We start from the raw sequence: 26,066 nt of genomic DNA, 5'->3' as shown, positions 1-26,066 counted from the left end.
CAATGATAGAAAACTATATTTATCTCAACCCGCCATTAATAAAAAAGTGAACTTGTCCACAAAAACGTAATATAGCTTTATAGACCAAGGAAGGAGTTATTTCCATTGAAAGTGACTTATCTTTTATTTATATAGCTATAAGAGATTTTCCAGCCCTATACGTCGATGGCTGCCTACTGAACCATAGAGAGCATTTTCCATTCCACACTCACGCATTCTCACACATTAAAGCCAATATCACTAGGCACCAACATTGCTATTGGGTACGGTATCTAATCATCCTGCCCATGATCCTGACGTTCAGCGGAATAATGAAATTGGACATTGCAAGTATTATTAAATGAGCGAGATTACAGATGGATATTTAGTTAATGAGAACACTAAATAGCTGCTTTATGTTGAAGGGGGAATTGGCAAGAGAATAATATATTATAAATAAAGGATATGACAAAATAATGGCGGCTTTAGAAAAATAGTAGAGCTGTCAAGCAAAGGATTTTGGATGCTAACAGATCAAGAGTGAAGGGCAGCATGGAATCTCTAACATCCTTCAATTGCCTTGAGACCTTTATATGAAATGCAGGCTTTTTTTTATGACAGTCTGTAACTGATAGAATGGTCCATAAGGTAGCGATGAGGAGAAATATAAAATTCTATAAATCATCTAATCTTAAATCTGCTGCGTCTAGTGGCAACTCTACGCTGTAAAATGTATGAAGCATTGGATGGTGCCCATCAACTGGCCCTTTAGTTTTTAAACTTTAAAGTATAATTTCTTGGTAACTGGTCTAGCTAATTCATCATTAACTGGCCACTGTCTCATCAATAAAGTTAGACTCTAAATTCTTGGTGCCTACAGTGAAACATGGTGGTGGCTGTGTCCTTCATGGGGTTGCATACATGGGGAGCTACATGTCATTGATGCCATCATGAATTCACAGATGTACTGCTCTATATTAAAACAGAAGATGCTATCATCATTCCATGTCCCTGGTAGACATGTACATTTCCAGCAAGACAATACTGTTAAAATCTTTCTTTTTTAAGTGGGTGTATTCAATTATTTAACCAGGGCAAACCTTTAAAAAAACAAGATAATGATGAGGAGAAATATAAAATTCTATAAATCCTCTAATCTTAAATCTGCTGCTTCTAGTGTCAACTCTACGCTGTAAAATGTATGAAGTATTGGATGGTGTCCATCAACTGGCCCTTCAGTTTTGGATCTGTAAAGTCTAAGTTCTTGGTAACTTGTCTAGTTAATTCATTAACGGGCCACTGTCTCATCAATAAAGTTAGACTCACCAGCTACTGCAAGGATTAACAAAATTACAAAGCATTTTACTTACTTAAAATTAGTTTTCAGCCATATAAAATTACTCCAAAATTAGATGTTCTGCATAACTAGTCCACTCCTTGTTGTTAAGAATAATCTATCACTATTAGCAGAGATTTCGAGATGGATTACATGAAGTAGTGGTGGTGGGTCTTTGTTTCTTGCCAGGAAAGGGTGGTGGGTCTCTGTCTTTCTGATCCTGCTAATGTGCCATTGGACAGTAGCAAGAGCAAATGTATGTTGGGAAGCACAAGAAACGAAGTTCCAGCTCTTGTAGTGCAGAAAAATGTTATCAAAGAGAAATCACCCACTCAAGAAGAATTGATGGCGAATTACAGAGCATGAGGATCTGGACAGTTCCTGAAGATATTAGACTAGCATGTGCACCAAAAGCAGTTTTAACTTGTTGTGGATTAGGGCAATCTTAACTCTGGTTTTGGTATAAGGTTTAAAGTCCCAAATAAGAGATTCACTTTTATTAATGGGATTGTCTAGGCAAATCACCATGGTCCAGCTCTTGCAGACCCACATCAAGCAGGAGATTTTGCCAGTGTTCTAGATCAAAAAGTTGGGTTCAGAATGGTAGAAATTGCATTTATGAAGCTCTTATGCCCTTAGAGGTAGCTGAATACCACAACACTACCTGCACCATGGTAACTCTCTGGACAAGAGAAAGTAATACCAAGGTCCATGAAAAGTCTATATCTTTATTAGGAAAATATCATAGTACATACCGTACGTATATAGATAAAAATTGCTTCACAAAGAGGGAACATGGAAAAGAGCCTGGGGAATGGAAATACAAAGCATAAAGAAAAAGGGGTATAAAGATAAACAAGGAGATGATAGCTTCACAATAGATAACCCCTTTTTACCAATAGTTGATCATTCCTAAGTAGTAATCTGTAAGTAGTAGTAGATTAGCCACTGACTAGCATAGTAAACTTTAATAGAAGGTACTACCTTTCTTAATGGAGTCTGCAGCAGTCACAGTAAAGACCAACAATGTGTTGCTCCACCTTGATGCGTGTTTTGCCTTGCTTCTTCCGGGGGGCTCATATGCCCTTAGAGGTTGTTGTATAACTCTGAATGTACTCATAAGTTATTAAAACATAGGTTTAATAAAAACAACATCCTCTTTACTTGGAAAACAAAACTATGTATTTTGAACACATCAGATTTGGCAAATCGGTGCCGTTTTTCAAATGAGTCTGTTAGAAGGCAATGTTTTTTATTCCACGCATGACAAGCTTATTATTACACTTTTGGGAAAAAATATAATCGCAACTGTAACATTTTTAGCAAGTTTATCCAAATTTTGTGATCTATATTCTAAATTCAAATGTATTTATATTCCTTGCTTTTTCCCCAGTATTTTGGCAAAACTAATTTTCATCATTTTCAGTAATAAATGTATTAGATTTGGGTTGACAATTGTCCATATGTCGTCTACCTTCAGACCATTATTTTTCCCTAACACCTGCCTCTATTTTTCTCTCATTCGGAAATCAATCTCCTTATCTTTCTATAATTATTAGTCATAGTGGATTTATGTGGTTCGGCGTGCCGACTCTTCGCCATCTACTCTGCGTATGTTTTTCACCTTCACATCTTAATGGCCAGCTTGACAAAAAGCCCATAGGTGGCCTGCGGCCAGAATGCATTTCAGATACACTGAGCCTCAACTTGGAACATAAATTGAAGGTGATTAAAGGAAGATTTCACCATAAATCAAGAGGACCATATTTCACACAGAACTGTGAGAAAAATATTGAGTTATTTCAGATTTTTAAACCTGGAAAAGAAAATACGTTTCAGCAAAAAAAAAAAAAAAATCTAAGCTTTATGATGTGGAAATTGTAATTAGATTGGCTGACCTCTGAGTTTTAAATAGAATTTGTGGGTAATATTTGGCAAAAATATTTCAGCATACAGCCTCGGGGATTGGTTTTGATCTATTTTATTGCTTTCTGATAGATGAATTGACTTCTTATGAAAATTACTTCAGTAGGTCTAGATTTTTGTGGTTGAGTTGCTCATACATACTGTATGCATCTCCTGTATCGCTGGAACATTATAGATCCTGGCTATGAATAGACTTCTGAAATTGAATGCTCAGTGATTACATTATTTAAGGGGTTGGTATGTAAAGTCCATTTTACTGTAGTGGAGAGCACTGCAAAGAGTATCTCTTTCTCCGGAGGACCCGGCACTTCTGTACATTGTACAGAAAGCGCATTGATTTTAACTGTAATATGTAATACTTCATTTCACCAGTGGTGTCACTGCAGAAGAAATTAACACTTAGCGGTAGGTTTCACATTTATTGTAGCTGAGTATTGGAATGCCTATAAGTAGGGTATTCTGTATCCAAAGATTGTCCAAAAAAGGCACCTTTTTAATTTTGAGTTTGTCTTCACATTTTCGCTGGAAACTCCTTTAGGGGCCTGCATCTGAATTTCCACAAGAAATGCCATACAACATATCATATTTTGCGAATTTGACTGGTAAAATAAAAACACCATGACCAAAACGCGACAGAACCATTAAGTCAATGGGATCTGTTTGGGTTCCATTAGTATTCCTGTCTACAAATATCTTCACATTGTAGAAGGATCATCTTTATTCTCATTTGCACAAGGAAAGACTAGAAGCAATGGGATGAAACTGAATGGGAGGAGACACAGATTAGATATTAGAAAAAACTTATTGACAGTGAGGGTGATCAATGAGTGGAACAGGCTGTGGGACCCACACGTAGACATGTTCATTTTTTGCCGTCAACAAGGGCCGCAAACTTTCCCGCACACGTGCACATGGATGACACACTGGGATGTCATCCATTTGACACTTCCCAGCACCTTAGAAGCAGCGGTACAGTAAGCGCTGTACCCAAGCACTGGGTGTTTAAGACCACTCTCATCATTCTCCCCTGCTCTGCGGCGATTAGCGTGAACAGGAGAGAATAATGAGAGTTATATTCAAGTGATAACAGTGAGAGCAGGCATTGCTACTCCTCCCATCACCATACACCTGCTGCTGCTAATAACAGAGAGAAGGAAATGCTGATGGGAGTATTCATCACCTGCCGCCTGCACTACAAATAAAAAAATAAAAAATCTGGTGTGGGTTCGCTTGTATTTTCTATAACCAGCCAGGCAAAAGTCACAGCTGGGGGCTGCAACCCTCAGCTGGCAGCGTTAGAAAAGCTGGTTATCAAGAATACAGTGGTCCCCACACTGTTTTTTTTTAATTATTCATAATTTTAATAAATGTTATCTTCCTCACATTGGCTGTGGACAGGGAGATGTGCCTGTCTGTGATCACACACCCTGTCATTCTAAACACATGTTGCGACAGTACACTTGCCAAAAGGCAGGAAAACACCTCCAAGGCATAAATCGCAAGCTCAGGCCATGTGTCAAATTTGGAGACCCAGAAGTTAAATTGGGAAGATCCATCAATTAGTACATGGAGATGTCTGGACACATACTCTTCCACCATGTTGTTATAGCGCTGCCTCCTGCTAATATGGTCCATATCAGATGATGGTGCCAGATGTTGTAGTGTGCTGAGAATGTTTTACAACATTTTGGCCATGCTAACCCTGCCTTCTGAGGTGGTGGTGCTGTTCCAGCAGTGTTGATGACTTCCCCCTCCTCTGCTTTGTTCTTCCACTGGCAGAGTCAGTACGGTCTGTCCCGGTGGTAGGTTGAGTTTAGCGGAGGCCGGCACAACCACTTTTCCCAACGCTTCCCCATGGCTAGAGGCCTCCTGGGCTTGAGCTGTATGAATTAGCCATTGAAACACTTGTCACTGAGGGGTATGCGGACTCCACTGTTTCAGTGACAGATGAGAAGGTTCATCGATGAGCAATTTTTCAAACTCTTTCAGGATGTTCATCCCCAGGGTGACGGTATGATCGTGACCGGCTTCCTCCAGGGTCAGCACTACACCCTTCCATCCAAGATCTTTCCCACACAGGGAGACCTGCATCCACACCACCCCTGCGACCAGGATGGGCAAGTGATTTGCTGCCATCAGCTTTACTACCAGGCCCCACTCAGGCCATAGAGTCCCTGGGAAGTGTCGACGGAAATAAGCTTCGGACATCATGGTCACTTGAGACCCAGTATCCACCAGGCAACGCATGGCCTGGCCATCGAACTCAGCCCAGACCAGCAGGCACGTAGACACCAGATTTGCAGGACTATCCCTACTCCTTCCTTTCCATTCTGACTCCGGGCAACGTCTCCCAGGCTCGGAGCCCTCAAGTTTAATGGACGGCGCGGCCAGGGCCCATTCCGCTGTGGTAATTCCCTAGCCATATGCCCTATTTCCCCATAGTTATAGCAAGTGAAGTGCCTCTGTCAGCAAAACCTTCTGGCCTCGTTACGGGCATGTGCATCACTTTGGCCCCCTGTTGCGTACTGACCGGTTTTAACTTTCTCCTTCATCTGAGCCAATTCCACTTGAATATTCACCAGCTCCTTTCTCATCTCTTCAACCCTTTGGGGTTCAGCAACTGCCTTTACTGCTGCTTCATCACTCTGGACTTTCCCTACCGGGACTGTCACCCTCTGCTCCTGTTCACGTAAGCAGGCCTCTTTTCCTATGTCAGCAAAAGTGATGTGAGGGTCCTCCCGCACCCGCTCTCTCAGGGTCTGCTTGATCAGGGAATCCCGCAGGCCAGTCACCAACAAGTCACACAACACGACATCTGCCAGTCCTATGCCCACTCTGTCCTTTCTAGCAATGGCGGTGTGCAACTGCAGTGCGTTCATACTGTATACTGCACAACCATCTCCCCCTCCATTTGCATGCGGCTAAACAGGCGAGTCCTAAGTTCCCCTACGTCAGAGAGGTCCCCATGGGTCGCCTCTAAGATTTGGAGTACTTTAGTAAAAGTATTATTGTCTCAGGGGGCACGCAGCATCACTGAGTCTCTAGCCTCTCCATCCAAAGCCATAATGGCCACCTCGGCCTCTAGCACGGGGGTCATAGTGTGCATTCTCATCATGCCCCTCATGCGCACCATCCAGCTCCACCACATAATGTTGGACCCCGTAACCCCATAAATTTAGGCTAGTTATTTAACATGGCCCCCAGGAAGATACTGGTTCTGGGCCCAGCTGCCTATTCTGTAGCCTCCATGCTGTTAGACTGCATCCTGCTGACTATGCCAAGATGTAAAGGTACTGGAAGTGAAGTTCTTTGGATTCAGTAAAGAGCAGGAGGCAGAGTAGGGGATAACAAAATTTACTTTAAGCAGGTTATTGAGTTACAAGGGATACTCTGCACAGGGAGATGAAATCAGCAACAAAATGGCACAGGAACACTGAGCGCAACAACAGAATTTACACAAAAACAGAATATTTAGGGGAAGGGGTGTATGAAAGAGGTAACTTATCGCTTGAAGTTCTTCTTGGGGAGAGGCTGAAATATCTCCCGCCGGCGTCGTAGATCGTGGACAATGTCTCTGGCTCTGTTACGGAGGAATGAAATACACTCTCTCCTGACCATGCCGATGAATCCAGACTTGCTTGGCTTGAGTACTGTCTCTTTTGTTGATTCTTCTGGGATGTTGCAGAACACAAGCAGCATGCAAGCTCTCAGGCCACAGCAGCGTGTGAACCTCTAACGGGCTCGCTATGAACAGAGCAAGTAAAATTATCTTTCACTCGGAGCGATAAGGACCTAACCAGTACAGGGACGTCCGGGGGCAGCTCAGTCAGGACTCACTCCGATGGTAATTCAATCTGCAGAGAACTAGAGTATGCGGCGTTTGAAGTCGGAGAAGTGAGGAGGGAGTCAACCTTCTCCTAATTCTCGTGTCTACTTCCCGTCAAATCTCCCCTGTTCCCACGCTCAGTCCCTTTTATCTCTCCCCATACCCCCTGCTGTCCAGTGCAAAGGTCTTCCCCACCCAGATGAATCATCCCCTGGTAACAGGGGTGATGACAGTCCCGCTAGTTCCGGCCCCACAGTGCATACAGAACCGCTGACTCTGTCCTGGCTCAACTTCTTGCATTGCTACTTTTGTCTGTTCTTGGGAAAGGTAAATAGGTAAATAGGTCAGCGCTAAAGTCTGCTTTCCCATTCCAAGATGAGCTTCTAATATTTCCCTTCTCCGTGTCTATGCGATAACTCATTCTCCTTGTCTTCAGTCTTAGGCTACATTCACACATCTCTGATGTAGAGATGATTGAATCTTTTGAAATTCGAATTCGACAGGCTTGTTACACTTTTCTCAAAAGTTTGATTTCCAGTACCAGCTCCTTTTAAATTCTTTAGCGCAAAGTCTTGAAGAGGTTGTCAAGTCTAAATGGATTAGTCTGCAGTCCTCTTAGTGACTGCAGACTTTTGAACCCCCCCAGCGCATCCACTGTTTGCTGCAAGGATTCTTTGGTTGCTGAGCCGGACTGTCGGATAAATATTTGTTATATATACTCCTGGCTAGAGCCTTTCTAGTGGGCACGGCATCACTCCATACACTTGTATTGAGAGAGGCTGTGCCCACTGAACTGCCGCATCATTAGACGGGGCTCGACCTCTCACAAGACAATTGTATCAAGTGAGGCAGCGTCTACTAAATGAGCTCTGGTCAGGAGTATGTATAATGCATACAAACCCTCCGTTCCCGGCTCAGAAAGCAGCAAACTCTCTGAGTGCGCAGTGCATGTGCTGTGGGGATTCAAAAGTCTGCTGTCACTCCGAGTCACACAGAGTGACTGCAAACTTATCAATTTAGACCAGACAACCTCTTTAATAACGTCAAAATCACCCCCACATAGAAACATAAGGTAGCCAACAGCCTTTTTGGCCCTGATTCATTTGGCGATTCTCTTTCTGATCTTGATGGGAATCTTAATAAGTCAGGAGCGTCTGACTAGTGGCAGCCGCTCTCGTCGCCTTCCCAAAAATGTTAATTCAGTGAAGGATTTCCAGCATTTGAAATGCCATAGCTCATCATGAATTAGACGAGTCCCCGTCCCAGCGTCACCCATTTTGGCAGCGCTGGGAGAAACTTGCGTGAAAACGCCAAAAGTCGCCACATTTTTGCACAACTCTGAGTAGCGCAAAACTTTTATGACTTTTCAAAGCAATTTACTCCAGAATTATGGAGAAATTGCTGTGATGATTCGGGGCCTTCATGTTACTACACGTACCTGACATGGACAGTTCCATAAAAGTGCAGATATTGTAGTTAATTCATACGTCAAATATTTTTCTGGCTTCGTTTCCTTCTCTTCTCGTAATAACATAATCCTTTCAATTTAGCAATTACTAAACTCAATGTGATTCTGATAAAATAACGCTTTAATATTATTATACAACAATTGATATAATCAGCCCCACTCAGAACTACATGAAACCACTCCAAACTGATTATTAACACTGTGAAGCGGTATCTGACTGCATTATATGTGTCCATGGTATACATTCCACCGACATCATGTTCTTTTTGCGCATAATTGGACTTATTACATGGAAATATGTGATAATTTACTAAGAAGTGACTGATTATACCTAATAAAGTTCTTGTTCTTTTGGGACCCATATACAGTAAATCCACCATTGTACCAAGTGCTGTTTTAGCAAGAATTCCTCTGACATGCAGGCCATGTAGACATGTTAATGTCATGGAACATACATTATATGGACAAACATATTGGGACACCTACATATTACACTTACAGTGGCATATAAAAGTTTGTGCACCCCTGGTCAACATTACTGTTATTGTGAACAGTTAAGTAAGTTGAAGATGAAATTATCTCTAAAAGGCCTAAAGTGACAAATGACACATTTGTATTTTAGGCAAACAAATGTATATTTTGTAACCTTTTACATTTTAAAAATTACAAAAAGGAAAATGGGCAGATGCAAAAGTTTGCGCACCACTGGAGATTTGTGTGCTCAGATAACTTTGACCAAGGTTTCAGACCTTAACCCCTTCACGATATCCACCATGCATATATGGCGCATGTTGGAAGCTGGCGTATGGAATGGACTCACATAGGTGATGGCGGTGTATTGCAGCAAGGATCGGCCATTAAAAATTGAGGGTGGAACGGTGCTCCGTCCATGATTGTTAACTTGTTAAATGCCACTGTCAGTCTTTGACAGCAACAGTTAACACGTGCCGATGTGCGCACACCATTGACACCGTCCATTGGCGTGCCCTTGACATGATCGCGGGTCATCGATGGGTCGTCATTAGAGATGGGCAGACACCTGGATGTTTGGGTCCGGCGAGTTCAGCTGAACAGTTGCAAAAAGTTCGGGTACCAGAACAGTACCCGGACCCGAACCAATACCCGGACCCCATTCACTTGAATGGGGGCCCCGAACATCCAGTGTTTGCTGCGCTGTTATGTGCATGACAGCGCAGCAAGCACCGCTTTTGATCAGCAGGGAAATCATCCCCGACGGCCAGAGAGCTACAGTTCCCAAGCTGTCAAAAGACAGCGTGAGCACTCAGCTATGATCGGAGGTATAAACTTTACCTCCAGTCACTGGTGTCAGCTGATGGGTCTACAACTCCCATCTGACTCCTACAGCCGCTAATTACAGTGAGAACAGGAGCGGTGGATGGGAGTTTTCATCAGCTGCTCCTGCGCTGTAAATAAATAATTAAAAAAAGGCATGGGGTCCCCCTCATTTTTGACAACCAATCTTGCTAAAGCAGACAGCTGGGGACTGGTATTCTCAGGCTAGTAAGAGACCATGGATATAGGCCACCAGCCTAAAAACAGCAGCCCGCAGCTGCCCAGAAAAGGTGCATCTATTAGATGCGCCTTTTCTGACACTTTATCCAGCTCTTCCCTCTTGCCCTGTAGTGTAGTGCCCGGCTCTCCCCACTTGCCCTGATACACCTGTGGTGACATCATCGAGGCCGGGTTGAACTGCGGTGACCTCAGGACCGTAGGAAAATGCCAATGATGAAGTCACCGCTGGTGAATGATGCTGCGCTCTCAGCAGTTCATTCACCAGTGGTTTTCAGCCAGAATGTTCGCATCTTGGCACCTTCCAGGTTGAAAACTATTTAGCCCCCAGACATGGTTTAAAGGCGTGGGACACAACAGCGAACAGGCATGATATATTGTTGTTTTAATATTTTATTTTTTTTTACAGGAGATCGAGGGCTTCGTTTTGATTAGGCGATGCAGTAAATATGATTTAATAGAGATTAATAAAGGAGTCATTTTTTAAAATAAAGGACTTTAATTTATTTATTGAATTTATTTAACATATAACTATAGGATTAGTAATGGATAGGTGTCTTATAGATGCTTCTCCATTACTAAGCCATGGGCTTGATGTCACCTGACAATAGAAAGGTGATAACCCCACAAATATTACCCCACATGCCACCACTTCAGGGCAAGTGAGAAGAGCCGGGCAAAATGACAGAATTGGTGTATCTAATATATGTGCCTTTTCTGGGGTGGCTGCAGGCTGCTGCTTTTAGGCAGGGGGGCCTATATCCATGGCCCCTTAACAGCCTGACAATACCAGCTCCCAGCTGTCTGTTTTAGCACGGTTGGTTGTCAAAAATGGTGGGGACACCACAACGTTTTTTAAAATTATTTATTTAAATAATTTAGAAAAACAGTGTCGGCAACCTTCTATTCTTGCTAACTAGCCTTGCTGAAGCTGACAGCTGAGGGTTGCAGCCCCCAGGTGTGAATTTTGCCTGGCTGGTTAGCAAAAATAACGGGAACCCACGCCTTTTTTTTATTATTTATTTACAACGCAGGAGTGGATGATGAAACTCCCAACCGCCGTAATTAGCGTTAGCAGGTATCAGATGATTGGAGCTGTAGTCCCATCACCTGACACCAGTGACCGAAGGTAAAGTTTATACCTCTGATCACAGCTGATCACTCCTCCTGTCTTTTTACAGGGTGGGAACCGCGGCTCTCTGGCCAGCAGAGAAATCATCAGAAGCGGGGTTTGCTACGCTGTCATGCACATTACAGCACAGCAAACACACGATATTCGGGCAGCTGAACCCGAACGGTAACAAAGACTTCCTGGTGAAGTCCGTGTTCGGTGTCCGTGCCCGAACAGGTGTTCAGTACGGACGCTGAACTTTACTGTTTGGGCTCGCCCATCGTTAGTCGTCATGTCAGCCGATGATCCCTGTACTTGTCATTACGGAGCTCCTTTGAAACCCTGCCTGTGGCCTGGTTTGACCCGGGGTGCCCAGACCTTTACATGCCACTATCCATAAGCTTTTATTACCTCCTGTTATAAATTCAAATGCATTGATGCGGAGATGGACCCACAGCTTCCACTCTTTCTGGGAAGACTTTTGACAAGATTTTATCTGTGGGAATTTTTGCCCATTCATCCTAAATTGCCTTTAAGAGGTTAGACACTGATGTTGGAAAAAAAAGGCACAATCGCTATTCTTGCTCTTCCAATAGGCATGGAAAAGGATTGAGGTCCAGGCTCTGTGTCACCAGTTAAGGTCCTTCAAATTAAACTCATCCAGCAATGTTTTCACAGACCTTTCTTTGTGTCCTTGGGCACAGTGATGGGGAACAGAAAAAGGCCTTCCTCAAACTGTTCTCAGAAACTTGAAAATTACAATTGTACAACATTTTTTAGTATGATAAAGCATTAAGAATATAATATTTCTCTTTACTGGAATTAATGGGCTTAGATTTATAGCATTATCCCTTTATCTACCTTAGAGTTGGCATAATCCAGTCAGGCGGGTAATGTTCCCCTGTATTCACCAAACCTAGACTCATTCAACAGATGCCAGATAGAGAAGTGTAATTCAACACTCAAAAGGAGACACTTTCACTGCTCAAAAGTCTGGTGGTGGCGGCTTTACACTACTGCATCCAACACTTGTCATTGTGCTTGGTGATGTAAAGCTGCATGCAACTGCTCCACCACAGAAACCCAGGCCACAAAGCTCCTAGTGCACAGTTTCCGCGTCATTGTTAATGCCGAGGGTGGTTTGGAGCTTTGCGCTTATTGGATCACCAACATTAGTGAATTTTCTGCACAATGCACCTCAGCGACTTGCTGCGGTTCCTTCCACTTCTCAATAATATCACTCACAGGTAATGGATGAATATTAAAGTGGTAATTAATGTCATGAATGGATTTGTTGCTCCGGTGTCTTCTATTACAGGACTGCGCTGGTTTCAGTGAGCTCTTCACAACCAGACTTTCTCTGTTACATGTTAGTAAAGGTGGAGGGCATAGCAAAGGGTCATATGTTATACACTAGGGGCCAGAGGCTAGATGGTATACATTGGGGGTATGATGGCCAGAAATGGGACTAAATGAAAAGCCTGGATTCAATGATTAAAACATGGGGCCCAAGACTTTTTTCCATATAATGTCTATACTATTTTTGATCATACCTTAAGGGATATTTCAGTCATTTACTTTTATAGCATACAGCATCTCCCATAATAGTAAAAAAAAAGAGTCTGATCTCTGTGACTTCTTTCAGAAGACCTACAGGGAATCTGTCAGCAGGTTTTTGCTATGTGATCTGACGAAGGGACAGTGACCCTGATTTCAGCAATTTGTCACTTGCTGGTCTCCATGCTGTCATTTTAATTCAATAGTTGTTTTATCTGCTGCAGATTTACCAGCGCTCAGAATGCTGAATCCTGTATAACTCCACCCACGCTACTGATTGGCAGATTTCTGTGTGCACTGTGTATTGACAGAAAGCTGCCAATCAGTGATTGGGGCGGGTTTATACAGAACAAGTTGACTAGGAGGCAGGAGACACCTATCCCTGTAGTGATGATCTCCTGCTGATAAAATGCTGATTTTATTGAAATCGCAACACACATCCTAGTAAGTGACACATTGCTAAATCAGGGATTCGGCTCTTACATCATTCTGCTCTCAGATTACATAGGAAAAAATTGCAGACAGATTCCCTTTAAAGGGAACCTGTCATAAGGATTGTGCACAGTAACCTACAGACAGTGTCAGGTCGGCGCCGTTATACTGATTACAATGTTACCTTGGTCGATGAAATCCGTCTTGTGGCTGTTGTGGAATCTTTATTTTCAGTTTTGAGTTAATGATAAGGTCATGCTCCGGGGCATCCTATGGGGGTCTTCATGTGGTGCTCTGATTAGGAAAGATGTATATCTTTGTACCTTGTTAACCAGTAGATAGAAAGATATTCGGAATTGAGAGTCCTCAGTGGTTGATACCTTTTAATGGCTAACTGAAAAGATGATAACAAATTGCAAGCTTTCGAGACTACTCTGGTTTCTTCATCAGGCATAGACTAATACAAAATCTGAAGAGTCGCATATTTATGCACAACACAGCACAGAAATAACTCATTAGATAAGACAAGTGGCGTGAAGCAGAACTATCATTATGGGAGAGGGAGAAACATAAATATTGGACCAGTTCATAGATGAGTCTGGATTTTTTATTGTCCTCTGATTGGAGTCTCCTAATGTGTTGTGTAATGACCACACAAGGTCTTAGGAGCAAATTCCTTAATTGATGTAAAAAGACTTAAATCCATACGACACATTCATTCCAGCATTGAGAGTGTCAAAGGTCATCATGAGCTTGTACTCTCAGACTTTTCTGTCTCTCTGAGATGTGAAGTTGCCTTTCAATACTAGTTATTTCATATCCATGGTGCTGTGAACAGGCATACAAAAATGTTTTGCCACAGGTAGATCCATTCTTTTTTCTCTTATTGTGTGACCATGAGAATTCATCCTTTGTGCTCTGTTTAGGCATTCATAACGAAGACTGCTGACAGGTCACTGATCCCTCACTGATTTGCCCCCTAGTTTACATAATCAGTACCTGTACATACTGAAGAAAAAACCCTTCTGTAGGCGGCGGCCCTGGAACCTGCGCTGCAGCATAACCGCATGTTTAATGTCCTAGTAATAAATGTGGTTGATCTTATTCAGATAGAAAAAAAATATCCTTATGAATAGCTAATCAGAGCACCACATGAAGCCCCCTTCCCACCCATATTCTTAATTGGAAGGTGGTAGTGGCTTTTAGTTGCTAGTTGTAACTAGCCAGGGCAAAAACAGTTAGTCATGGCACCCATCAAGTTTTGCCCACTTACTCTGTTCTTATGTCCCAGCGGAAATAGAAGACACAGTAAGTGAACTTATTAATATAGTTATAAGAATATTTAGAATTGAGAGTCCTCAGTGGTTGATACCTTTTAATGGTAACTGAAAAGATGGTAACACATTGCAAGCTTCCGAGACTACTCAGGTCTCTTCATCAGGCTGTGTTGTCTCGAAAGCTTGCAATGTGTTACCATCTTTTCAGTTACCATTAAAAGGTATCAACCACTGAGGACTCTCAATTCTAAATATTCTTCTATCTACTTGCTAACACGGTGCAAAGATATATATCTTTCCAGTAATATAGTTATATTACCCCTGATGCCCAATCCGCTGGTCGTTTCTTTGATTTTTTCTGCTGTTGAATTTCTTGTCATGTGCTTGATCCAGAAATGCTTGCATCATGATTAAGCATCAGCCAGTAATTACTCATCATCTTCCTTCTCAGTTATGGCACAATGAAGAACAACCCCCATAAGTTCTAGAACATATTGAAATCAGGAGGTGTCTATTTCTATCTTTGGGAATTGGGACAAAAGTTGGCCAAAAGTCAAGCTTTATTTTAACCCGTTCCATCCTCCATCATCTTGGCATGACCTTAAGTTAAGGTGACTCGGTTGACCTTCCATGGTTGTACCGGTCGAATGGAACTACCACCTTTTTAATCTCTTTTAAGTGCTAATACTCTTATTGCTAAATACCAGCGTAACACTATCGATCGGCAGCAGTAACCCAATCCATTCTACGTGATGGCACCATCAATTGTGCTCAGTAACACTATTGATTGCAACTTGTAATACAATTCATTCTGAGCCGTAATGTCATCAGTCCTGAGTGGAAGTGAAACAACATTGATCCCCGGCAGCCATGCCATGCATCCTAAGTTATAGTTGTATTGAATATTGGTGGAAAATTCCATTACTGCAAAGAGCCTGTGCAATATTATCCAGGTTATTGCTCATTCATTCTGACAAAGCAATAGTTCTTAAGTGGTATTAATACTGATGCTAACCTGGGTACTTATGAAATGATACTCATCCTCATTGATCTATGGCATTGTCTCAGACGTTGTTAGCATTTGACAATATATGAGTTTAAATTGATATTAAAGCAGAAAGCCTTCGACGTCTTTCCCACTATTGTTCCAAATAACTCATTTGTATCAGTTGTCAACAGCCCCGGTAGTTTAATGCCAAAAGCTATTTATGTACCTCTCCCACCACTCCGAGCTCATATATTAACTGCCTTTACAGAAGACAACAAATAGCTCTTGTATGCTTCACAATGAAATTAAAAATTACAAGAGCCCAAGCAAAATTATAGACCACAAAAACAAATCGCGAAAAAAGGTGACATGAGAACTAAAAAGTAGAGTCTTGATACTCTCTGGTTAGGATTTACCATCTTTAAGTATTTCAAGGCTGTAGATGGATGGCTAAATGGCAGCCACCCTAAGAGAGGAAGTCTGAGTGATGAACCCAGATTCTCCTCTCGCTCTCGACTGTTGGACATAGCTAAGGGTTTTTTTACCCTGATCAACCAGCAGCATGATACAACCTCCAAATCAGGGCGTAACTAGAACTGATTGGGCCCCATAGCAAACTTTTAAACGGGGCCCCCTCAAAGACACACCCCCTTCAAGACACCCCACCTTACCGATAATGCATACTAGAGTCACATTAAGTCACATTATCCACAGGATAGGTGATCGCTTAGGTCCGACCATTAGACACTGCACCGATTGGAAGAGTGAGGAAGTTTTATCCCTGATAGGACACTTATCCCCATTTTAAAATGGAGTGGCAGGTGGGATATCTGACCGAAGCTCCATTCATTCTCTTTGGGTCTTTTATAAAAAAAACAATTTCAGCCACTGAGGGAATGAATGGATCAGTAATCAAGTCAGACATGCCACTCCAGTCTAATGGGGATAAAAGATCCGCATTCTGCTGACTGGGTACACATAGTCCGCCATACAATATTATGGGCAATCACATAGTCAACCATACAATATTATGGGCAACCACATAGTCCACCATACAGTATTATGGTCACCACATAGTCCGCCATACAGTATTATGGGCACCTCATAGTCCAGTATACAGTATTATGGGCACCACATAGTCCACCATGCAGTATTATGGGAAACCACATAGTCTTCCATACAGTATTATGAGCACCCACATAGTCTGCCATACAGTATTATGTGCAACCACATAGTCCGCCATACAGTATTATGTGCCCCATATAATGCTCCTCCATACAGTATTATGGGGCACCTGCTCCTTCATACAGTATTATGGGCCCCCTGCTCCTCCATGCAGCACATTATGGCTCCCCTGCTCCTCCATGCAGCACATTATGGCTCCCCTGCTCCTCCATGCAGCACATTATGGCCTCCCCTGCTCCTCCATGCAGCACATTATGGCCCCCCGTGCTCCTCCATGTAGCATACTATGGCCTCCTCTGCTCTGGCACAGCTTCCAGCGAGTATGGTGACGAGAATGATATGCTATTAAACTGCATAGGCGACAACTATGGGCAACCAGAAAGCTATTTTTCCTCTAAGTGGGACCCCATCAGGTAGCCGGCACTTCAAGGGAGGATGCTGACGTACTATTAACAAAGCATAGGGGCGACCACTGTTGCGTGGGGCCCCAGAAACCTATTTTTCCTCTCACTGGGGCCCCATCACCAGGGAGGGTGCAGAGACAGCAGAGCAGCTCACCACACCAGGCTAGCCAGCTCTACACAGGGCAGGCCACATGGCAGGAGTCAGACAGAGGGAGCCCGGCGGAGAGCACACAATCACACACCACCACAGAGCGGGGCCTGGGCCGGCACTGCAGGACAGTGGTAGTCGGGATCCGGCAGAGCTGTATGACCGAGGAGGAGGAGGACACTGGACACACTGAGCAGGCCGCAGGGCTGCAGGAGTCAGACAGGGAGCCTGGCAGAGAGCACACAACAGCACCATCACCACACAGCTGGGCCGGCACTGCAGGACAGCGGTAGTCGGGAGTAGGCAGAGCTGTATGACCGAGGAGGAGGAGGACACTGGACACACTGAGCAGGCTGCAGGGCTGCAGGAGTCAGACAGAGAGCCTGGCAGAGAGCACACAACAGCACCACCACCACACAGCCAGGCCGGCACTGCAGGACAGCGGTAGTCGGGAGCCGGCAGAGCTGCATGACCGAGGAGGGGGACACTGGACACACTGAGCAGGCCGCAGGGCTGCAGGAGTCAGACAGGGAGCCTGGCAGAGAGCACACAACAGCACCACCACCACACAGCCGGGCCGGCACTGTAGGACAGCGGTAGTCGGGAGTCAGCAGAGCTGCATGACCAAGGAGGAGGACACTGGACGCATTGAGCAGGCCGCAGGGCTGCAGGAGTCAGACAGGGAGCCCGGTAGAGAGCACACAACACCACCACCACCACACAGCCGGGCCGGCACTCTCCGGCACTGCAGGACAGCGGTAGTCGGGAGCCGGCAGAGCTGCATGACCGAGGAGGAGGACACTGGATGCACTGAGTAGGATGCAGGGCTGCCTGCAGGAGTCAGACAGGGAGCCCGGCAGAGAGTCCACCACCACCGTCCACCACCACCACCACCACCACACAGCCGGCGGAGCAGAGAGAGTCTCCCATCCACCACCACACAGACACAGCCATCAGCTGAGGACATTGGACTAGTCTGTGTCACTGTGTGACTGTCTCCCGAGTCCCGGCCCTAGTGTCCCCTGGTGGACCCTTTCCCTGCTATTTTATACATTGATCGACTGACTAGTCACTAGTGTGACTCACTCACCGGACCCGCTGACAGGAGGGCTCAGGGATTGCGGCAACACTACAGTCAGACAGACATGAACGGGAGCAGCAGCACAGGATGAGCGCCGACGATGTCCTTTGCTCTGTGTGCTGGAGCTGCTATTAGCCAGGCAGCAGCCAGCTACAGGAGAGGAAAGAGCGCGGGGCGGTGACTCACCAAGTGTGCGAACCACTGCAGACAGCAGAAGGACCAGGTCACACGGCGGTCAGGGCCCAGGAGAGTGACTCACCGTCACGTGACTGACCAGACACAAACAGAGGCTGTCAGGAGCCGCCGCCGCTGGAGACAGCCTGCCAGGGAGCCGCCACCCGACCGCGCGCACAACCTAAAAGTGCACGCGCGCTCTTAAATTTAAAGGGGCAGGATTCAGAAATCTAAAGGGCTCCCCGCGACCCTCGAGGCCCACCGGCACCGGACATTTACCAGGTACCCCGCCAGGCCAGACCAATCCTGCCCCTGAGCCTCCCTCCCCTCCGTTATACTCAGTCACCTCTCTCCAGTCTCTGTCTCTTGCAGCCCCCGGCCGGTGCTTGTTCCATCTTATCAATCCATTCTCATCTCAGTGCTGTTCTACTTCTTCCTGCTTTCAGCGTCCGCGTGATGCTGCTAATTACATATGCGCATATGTAATGAGCCGCTCATTACTTATGCGCATAGGTAATGAGCGGACACTGAAAGCAGGAAGAACTGCGCTGAGAACTGAAGATGGAATAAGCACGGGGCCTGGGGCTGCCTGCAAGTGCAAGAGACATGCTAGGGGAGGAGTTGTAGTTAATTGCACTACCCGGGTAGCGCTGATTGGAGCCGGGGACCCGGGCCCCTATATGGGCCGGGTCCCAAAGCAACCGCTTTGGCTGCTACCCCAGTAGTTACGCCACTGCTCCAAATGGTAAACTTTTATCAATCAAAGGTGGTTTAATAACCTGGTTGCTGCTATGGACCTCGGCAGTGTGAGTCCTGTTAACACAGAACGGTGCACCACCAAGAATGATGACCTATTACGCTGCTCAAAAGATCATTTCACCTGTTGACGAAGTGTTTAACATTGAAAGATATTAGTGAAACAAACATTTTTAAAATTGCTCGTTCACAATTATCTTTTGGTGTGAAAACAGCTTAAAGATGTAAAGAAACATTTCTATGAAGACTTTTTAAAAAAAATAAACCTGTGTATATGTGTAAGAAATGTAGTGTGTATGTATTCATATATTCGCCTACCGCTGCTATCTCCAAAGTCCGATGATGTTCTGCTCCTCTTCTCACTGGCGTCATTGTTCTTCAGACTCTCCAGCTCACTGTATACTCTATGCGTGAGCTAGACTTCTCTTTTACAATGTAAGTCTATAAAGTCTATGTAACTTTATGGCACAAAGGAGGAAAAATATTTCCTAAAAAAAAAGTTGAGCAAGAAGATTAGCTCTGCTCTTATCTGGCATACAATCTGGTTCTCAGTGCCAACAAAATCAGGGCAATCTCCACTTCTGATGTTGGCATCACTAGCCAAGCATCGTAGACATCTCTGGCATTTACTGGGCCCAGTGATGTTATGAGGAAGGATACTGGCCATAGAAGTAAAGACTGACCCGGCTGACCAGACTGGCCTCTGGTCCAGGGCATGAATATTTTTTCTCAGCTATATTCCCTAATTCAGGGGTTTAAATCCTGTGGCTTAGGAGCCATGGATCTCAGGCTCGTAATGTGTGGCTCATAGCTGTCTGTCACCTTGGTGCAATAGTGCCAGATCTAGCAAATAGTTATGAAGAGCAGAACTCCAGATGGTGACTTTAGTGAGTAGTCATGCACAGGATATCAGATCTGGATGCACAAATACTGGCCTTGGGGTTGGAGAGATGTATTAAGTATGGTAAGCTGGAGATAGGATGATACTACCAGTCAGATGAGATACTTGGAGAAGATGCAATAGTATGCTGGGACTGTTTGATGTGAGAATACTGATTTGGGGTAGGGAAGGAATGTTTGGATATAGGTATAAAGCCTTGGTGTGGTTTCTAAATGAGGTTTGATTGTTATACCAGTAATGGGGACTCTTTCTCTACTGTGGTGGACTTCAAAGGGCTAGTCACTGGATATCACTACTCTGGGTCTCTGGATGAGGCTCAAGAGCTGAATGTGGCAGTATAGAGTGAAAATAAAGGCTTTGTTTTTTGTTATGTATACTCAGCTTGTTAGTCACTTTGTGACCTGTATAAAAATCATGGGCTATTTCCTGTGTTATTATACATGATGAAGGGGCTGATGGGACCCCAAAACGCACACTTTCAATAAAACCTTTCATACTTACCTCTGTGGATTTTCACCTCCTTGCAGTGCTCTTCTGGCCTGTATTTTCACTCTATAGCACCCGATCATAGTTCCGGTGCTCGCAAGCCCAGGCATCTGCAGCTATTGAAGTTACCTTACACACAATCTCCAGTGTTGTGCTTGCCTTGCACAACAGGAAAGGTGACTGCAACCACCTAGTGTCTGATCTACACTAGGATTCCTTTCCGTTTTCATCTCTGAATGTGACTCTCAAGGTCAGAAAGATTGGGGAACACTGTCCTAAGGCAAGGGAGGGCAGAGACATAACTATAGAAGGTGTAACTTTACCATTCACTACTGTACCCAGGTGACCAAGGAGGGCCAAAGACCCTTCATTCAAATAAAATGCCATATGTTGGGTTGGTGTCACTGTTGTAATTGTTTTGCATTGTGCTCAGGGTGCTTCAAGTTAGGTATTATTTCCTCTACTGCAAAGATCTCAAAACTATTTTAATAAAAAAAAAAAATGGGAGAGGAGATCTTCTGAACATCATATTTAATTGCCAATCTTGTCCATAGCTGTGGCATTCAATTCATGAACTAGAAGATTACACAGAACAGTTGCTCTTGGTCCCATGTCGATAGAGTTGTGCTTGAACCTGGCATGTGTATCATGCCAACTAATATACAATCATGTTGGCAAGAAATTCTATTATAACAAGGCATTCCTAGAACCAAAAAACCCTTGCCCTAAAAATGAGTTTGTTTTTGTAATTCTCAACCTTAGCTCATCTCAGATGCTTGCCAACTTGTCCGTGTCCTTTAGCCAGACAACATTTCTTTCATTGGCAACGTTTTCACTATTCTCAGAGCTGCGACATCTGCAAAAGAGAAAAATACGAGACACAACAAAACAATTTAATAATGTATTACCCCTATCCACTCATCTCGGAAAGCCACCTAAATGCCCTTTTTCTCCTCCCATTATAACTCCTCCGGCAATGGCAAATCTAATCAACCATTGCAGTGCTGTTCATGAGGGAAATAAAACAGCCATAGGTATAAAAGATTTTTCTCAGCATGATGAGTTTAACAATGTTGTTTTTGTAATTTGACCATTGCTTGGGAAAAAAAGGTGAAAAATAAATTTTCTATTAGAAAACTGTATTTCACGCATGAAGCTTAAAGGGTTATGTCCATCTCCATAAATAGGCATTGTCGGAAAGTTCTTGTAGATGGAGGCAATTTTGCAATTAATTTCTTATTAAAGTTTTTAGCCATTCTGGAAATATTATTTCTTTTCCTTTATTTAAAGCTTATTGCCTTGAAGACCGACCACTTCTACTAGGTAGCAGAGCATTGACAGTGCTTGAAAACTCTTTTCTATAGAGCTTGTCAGCACTGCTTTGAAGCTGTTCAGAATCGCAGGAGCGTGCTGTTACCTCCTAATCCCGGCCAGCTTCAACGCGGAGTTTATAAACTAGACAGCAGTGGTGGTCAGTTTCCTAGAAGAGAAAAAAAGTGTTAAAATCTTAAAAATGGCTACATATTTGAATAAACAATAAATTGCAAAAGTGCTTGTTTTATCAAGCCCTATCTGACAGTACCCATCTATGAACATGGAAACACCATTTTAAAAAAGGGTTTCTTTCACAAAGATGGTGGATACAGGGGCATACATTTTTTTGGAACTTCTGGTTAGGCCCCTTTCACACATCCGTGTCTCCGGTACGTGTGGTTACAGGTTTCACACGTAGCGGAGACACATACACACGTAGACCCATTCAAATGAATGGGTCTATGCACATGTCAGTGTGTTTCCACGGACTGTGTGTGCGTGGGCAAAACACGCTGACATGTCCGTTTTTTGCCATCATCACGGACGGCAAAACGTCCCGCACACGTGCACATGAAGAACACACTTTGATGTCCTCTGTGTGACACAGACAGCCACCAGGGAAGAAGCGCTACTGTAAGTGCTGTTTCCCGGTGGCTGGTGTTGAAGCCGGCTGTCATCATTCTCCTGTGCTTTGACGGCGAGCAGAGGAGAATGATGAGTGTTATATTAAAGTCCAAACGACAGCAGGTTGGGGCTTTTAGGACTGTTACCCCCAATCATCCGACACCTACTTTCACTAATAACAGTGACAGTAGGTGCGGAGGATTGAGGTAACAGTCCAAAATCCACCACCTGCTGTCGTTCATATATTAATATAACGCTCATCATTCTCCTCTGCTCGCCGGCAGAGCAGGAGAGAATGATGACAGCCGGCTTCAACACCAGTCGCCGGGGAGCAACGCTTACAGTAGCGCTTCTTTCCTGGCGGCTGTCCGTGTGGTCCTGATGCGGCACACAGGTGGCACACAGTTGCCACACGTAGTACACACACAAACACATGGATATACCATGTACCGGAAATATACGGACGTGAGAAAGAGGCCTTAGGGCAGAGACACACTGGCGAATTTTTCGTCCGAGAATCGGATCGTTAAACTTGCCCTCGCCGGCACCTCTCCTGACCTGAGCATGACAGCGTGATGGATTACTATGCAGCTGTCAAGTTCAGGTCAGGAGAGGTGCCAGCCAGGGCAAGTTTTACGATCCGATTCTCGGTCGAAAAATTTGCCAGTGTGTCTCTGCCCTTAAAAAGTTTCCTTTCTGTAAAGAACCCAATTCACCACAATGGTTTTAGAATGTAAGTATATATAAATATGAAGAAAGAAAAAAATAAAAAAGAACAGAGCTCCAGCGTGTATACTGAGAAAAGTTAAAATTCCAACCTAATTCAAAACATCATTAAAAAATATGTAAGTCCATTACTAGGCAGTACACATTATGGATGGAATCCCAGGTATAACCAACGCGTTTCAACCAATAAAGGTCTTAGTCATGACTATTTTTTCCTTTTTTATTTATATAAATATATGTGCTTCAGTGATGGACCTTTCATCTATTGATGAGGGATCATTAGAGGACTATGAAAATCTTTGGGTAAAAAAGTGATTGTGTTCTGGTGTGGGTTATAAAGAATTGGGCTAACATCATGGTTCACTGACTTAAGATTGTGTGAATTTGCCTTCCTATTTTATGTTGTGTACCACAGGAGACAACATTCCTATAACCTTGTTATCTAATCCACTTACAATATATGCATTTTTTAATCTAATCTCAATTATTTTTAAAAGTACATTTGTTTGTTGTACAATTATCTATTAAATGCAGCTCTTTCTGACAATTTCTATCCAGATGACATTGTAAACATCGCGTTCTTACCGCTATTATTCCTATAAGTACTCTGAATGGAATTGCTGGTATTAGAGCAATAAAGAAGCACAAAGAAAATATTTTCTCAGTTCTCTATTAACCAGATTTTCTTTTTGTAGGTCTGGTACATGGATGGCTACCTGAAAGGTCGAAGAGTCTTGGAATATCGAAGCCTCAACGACTTTATCAAGGGACAGAACTTTGTTCAGCACCTCCTTCCACATCCATGGGCCGGCACTGGACATGTGGTTTACAATGGCTCCCTCTATTACAACAAGTATCAGAGTAACATAGTAGTAAAATATCACTTCCGTTCCCGCAGTGTCTCTGTCCAGAGGAACCTCAACAATGCAGGGTACAACAACACCTTTCCCTACTCATGGGGAGGCTTCTCGGACATAGATTTCATGGTGGATGAAAATGGGCTTTGGGCTGTCTACACAACAAATCAGAATGCAGGAAATATTGTTGTCAGCAAGTTGGATCCCCAGACACTGGAGATCCTACAGACCTGGGACACCGGCTACCCAAAACGAAGTGCTGGAGAGTCCTTCATGATATGTGGTACCCTCTATGTAACAAATTCTCATCTAGCTGGAGCCAAGATCTACTTTGCGTATTATACGAATTCGTCTACTTATGAGTACACAGATATTCCATTCCATAACCAGTATTCACATATCTCTATGTTGGACTACAACCCACGAGAAAGAGTCCTGTACACCTGGAACAATGGTCATCAAGTGCTCTACAACGTCACTCTGTTCCATGTTATAAAGACTTCTGGAGAGTGATGTAGACTGTATCAGACATTCATCTCACTTATTTTTGTTCTTTCTTGGTTTAATTCTTTTTACAGTCTGATAATTCCAGTTATTTCTATGAAACGCACAGAATACAAAGACTTTCACGTGGTTGAGTGAGCATGGTATCAAGTAAACTTTTTTTTCCTCTCTGGTGGTAAATAAAGACAGTATTTGACATTGGTACAGTTTGTTTAGTAGTATTTCTTTCTTTCATCTACAGTACAAACTACACTTACAAATTGAGTAGACACAATATTGAGATTAAGTCCCCAAGACAGGTCACAATACCTGGACTGTTGCCGAACAATCGTTCATTTGGCCAACAGCTATTCCTCCCGTCAGCGTGTTGATCATCAACTTTGCAGTTATGTTGTACAAAAAGAACAGATCATCAATATTACCTGAAATGTTATTTAAAATGTCCATAGATCACAAACACAATAATGTTTGTTTTATAGTTGATCATTGGTTCATAAGGTCTGTATGATGGAAAAATGGAAGACAAAGACCCCACGACCCCATTGTTCACACCAGTCTGGATATGGAGTCATGTTTGAGTCAGATGCTCCTGATCTAGTAAGAGCTGCACGCCTCTTCATGAATCAGGTGAGGCACATAGTGGCGTACACCTCTGTGTGAGCCTCACCATAAATCCTACTCCAGTTCTTGCCGGAGTAAGATTTTTGGTGCAGCCAACATTGCCACTGGGCATGAATTTGATGAGCGATTGAAGTCACGCCCTGGTCCCACTCCAATTTGCCATGAGTACATCAAAAATTGCAAAATTTTAGAGCAACCTTTTCAAAGCCTTTTAATCTGGTAAAAAAAGTCTTGATGAATTGGGCCTGATCACCCAGACATTAATTCTTAAAAGAAATACAAATAAATGTAAAAAAATAACACAGAATGATATATAAAAAATGATCCTTAGTGCCACAAGGTCATAGGATTAGTCTTCCATTCAGTGTTCTTCCATAGCCTTACACATGAAGACAGCATTGTAAAGGATTATGGGAAATGGTTCCTATGTAAACTTTTATCAATTTCTGAAAAATCAAGACAGCATTCATCTTCAACACAAATTTCCGACACTCTAAGGCTATGTTCACATTGGGCGTTTTTGCTGCGTTTCTTTAAGCTAATTTTCAGCTGTTTTTTACAATACCAGCAAAGCATGCGAAATTTCCGAAATCTCATGCACACACACTTTTTTCGTCATCAATATTTTGTGCTTTGCATGTTTTTTTGTCACTTCTTTCAGCGTTTTTTAAGCATTTTTCACCCTTTGAATTGAATGGAAAAAAAGCTTGAAAAACCGCACCAAAAACACCCCTAAAATGCACCAAAACCTGTGTTTTTGCTGCAGCTTCTTTCCTGCCAAGAAATCATATTTTGCAGCAGAAAAAAATGCAACAAAAACACCCAGTGTGAATTAACCCTATTACAAGCATATGA

At 43.5% G+C, this 26,066-nt stretch overlaps 1 protein-coding gene across 2 annotated transcripts in view; it reads left to right on the top strand.

Moving 5' to 3' along the window:
- OLFM2 (olfactomedin 2) overlaps nt 1–24,791 on the top strand; it is a 532,346-nt gene extending 507,555 nt beyond the window's left edge. For both annotated transcript variants that reach the window (XM_073557197.1, XM_073557198.1), the window contains exon 6: nt 23,925–24,791. In XM_073557197.1, the coding sequence (XP_073413298.1) occupies nt 23,925–24,599 (675 nt within the window). In that variant the 3' untranslated portion in view covers nt 24,600–24,791. The remainder of the gene's footprint in view (nt 1–23,924) is intronic.
- The last annotated feature ends 1,275 nt before the right edge of the window (nt 24,792–26,066 follow it).

The sequence above is a fragment of the Dendrobates tinctorius genome, unplaced genomic scaffold (genome assembly GCF_039654945.1).
Source record: "Dendrobates tinctorius isolate UK_male_01 unplaced genomic scaffold, ASM3965494v1 ptg000245l, whole genome shotgun sequence".
NCBI lineage: Eukaryota > Metazoa > Chordata > Amphibia > Anura > Dendrobatidae > Dendrobates > Dendrobates tinctorius.
Note: the sequence above shows the minus strand (reverse complement) of the source record. Positions and strands in the feature narration are given on the sequence as shown.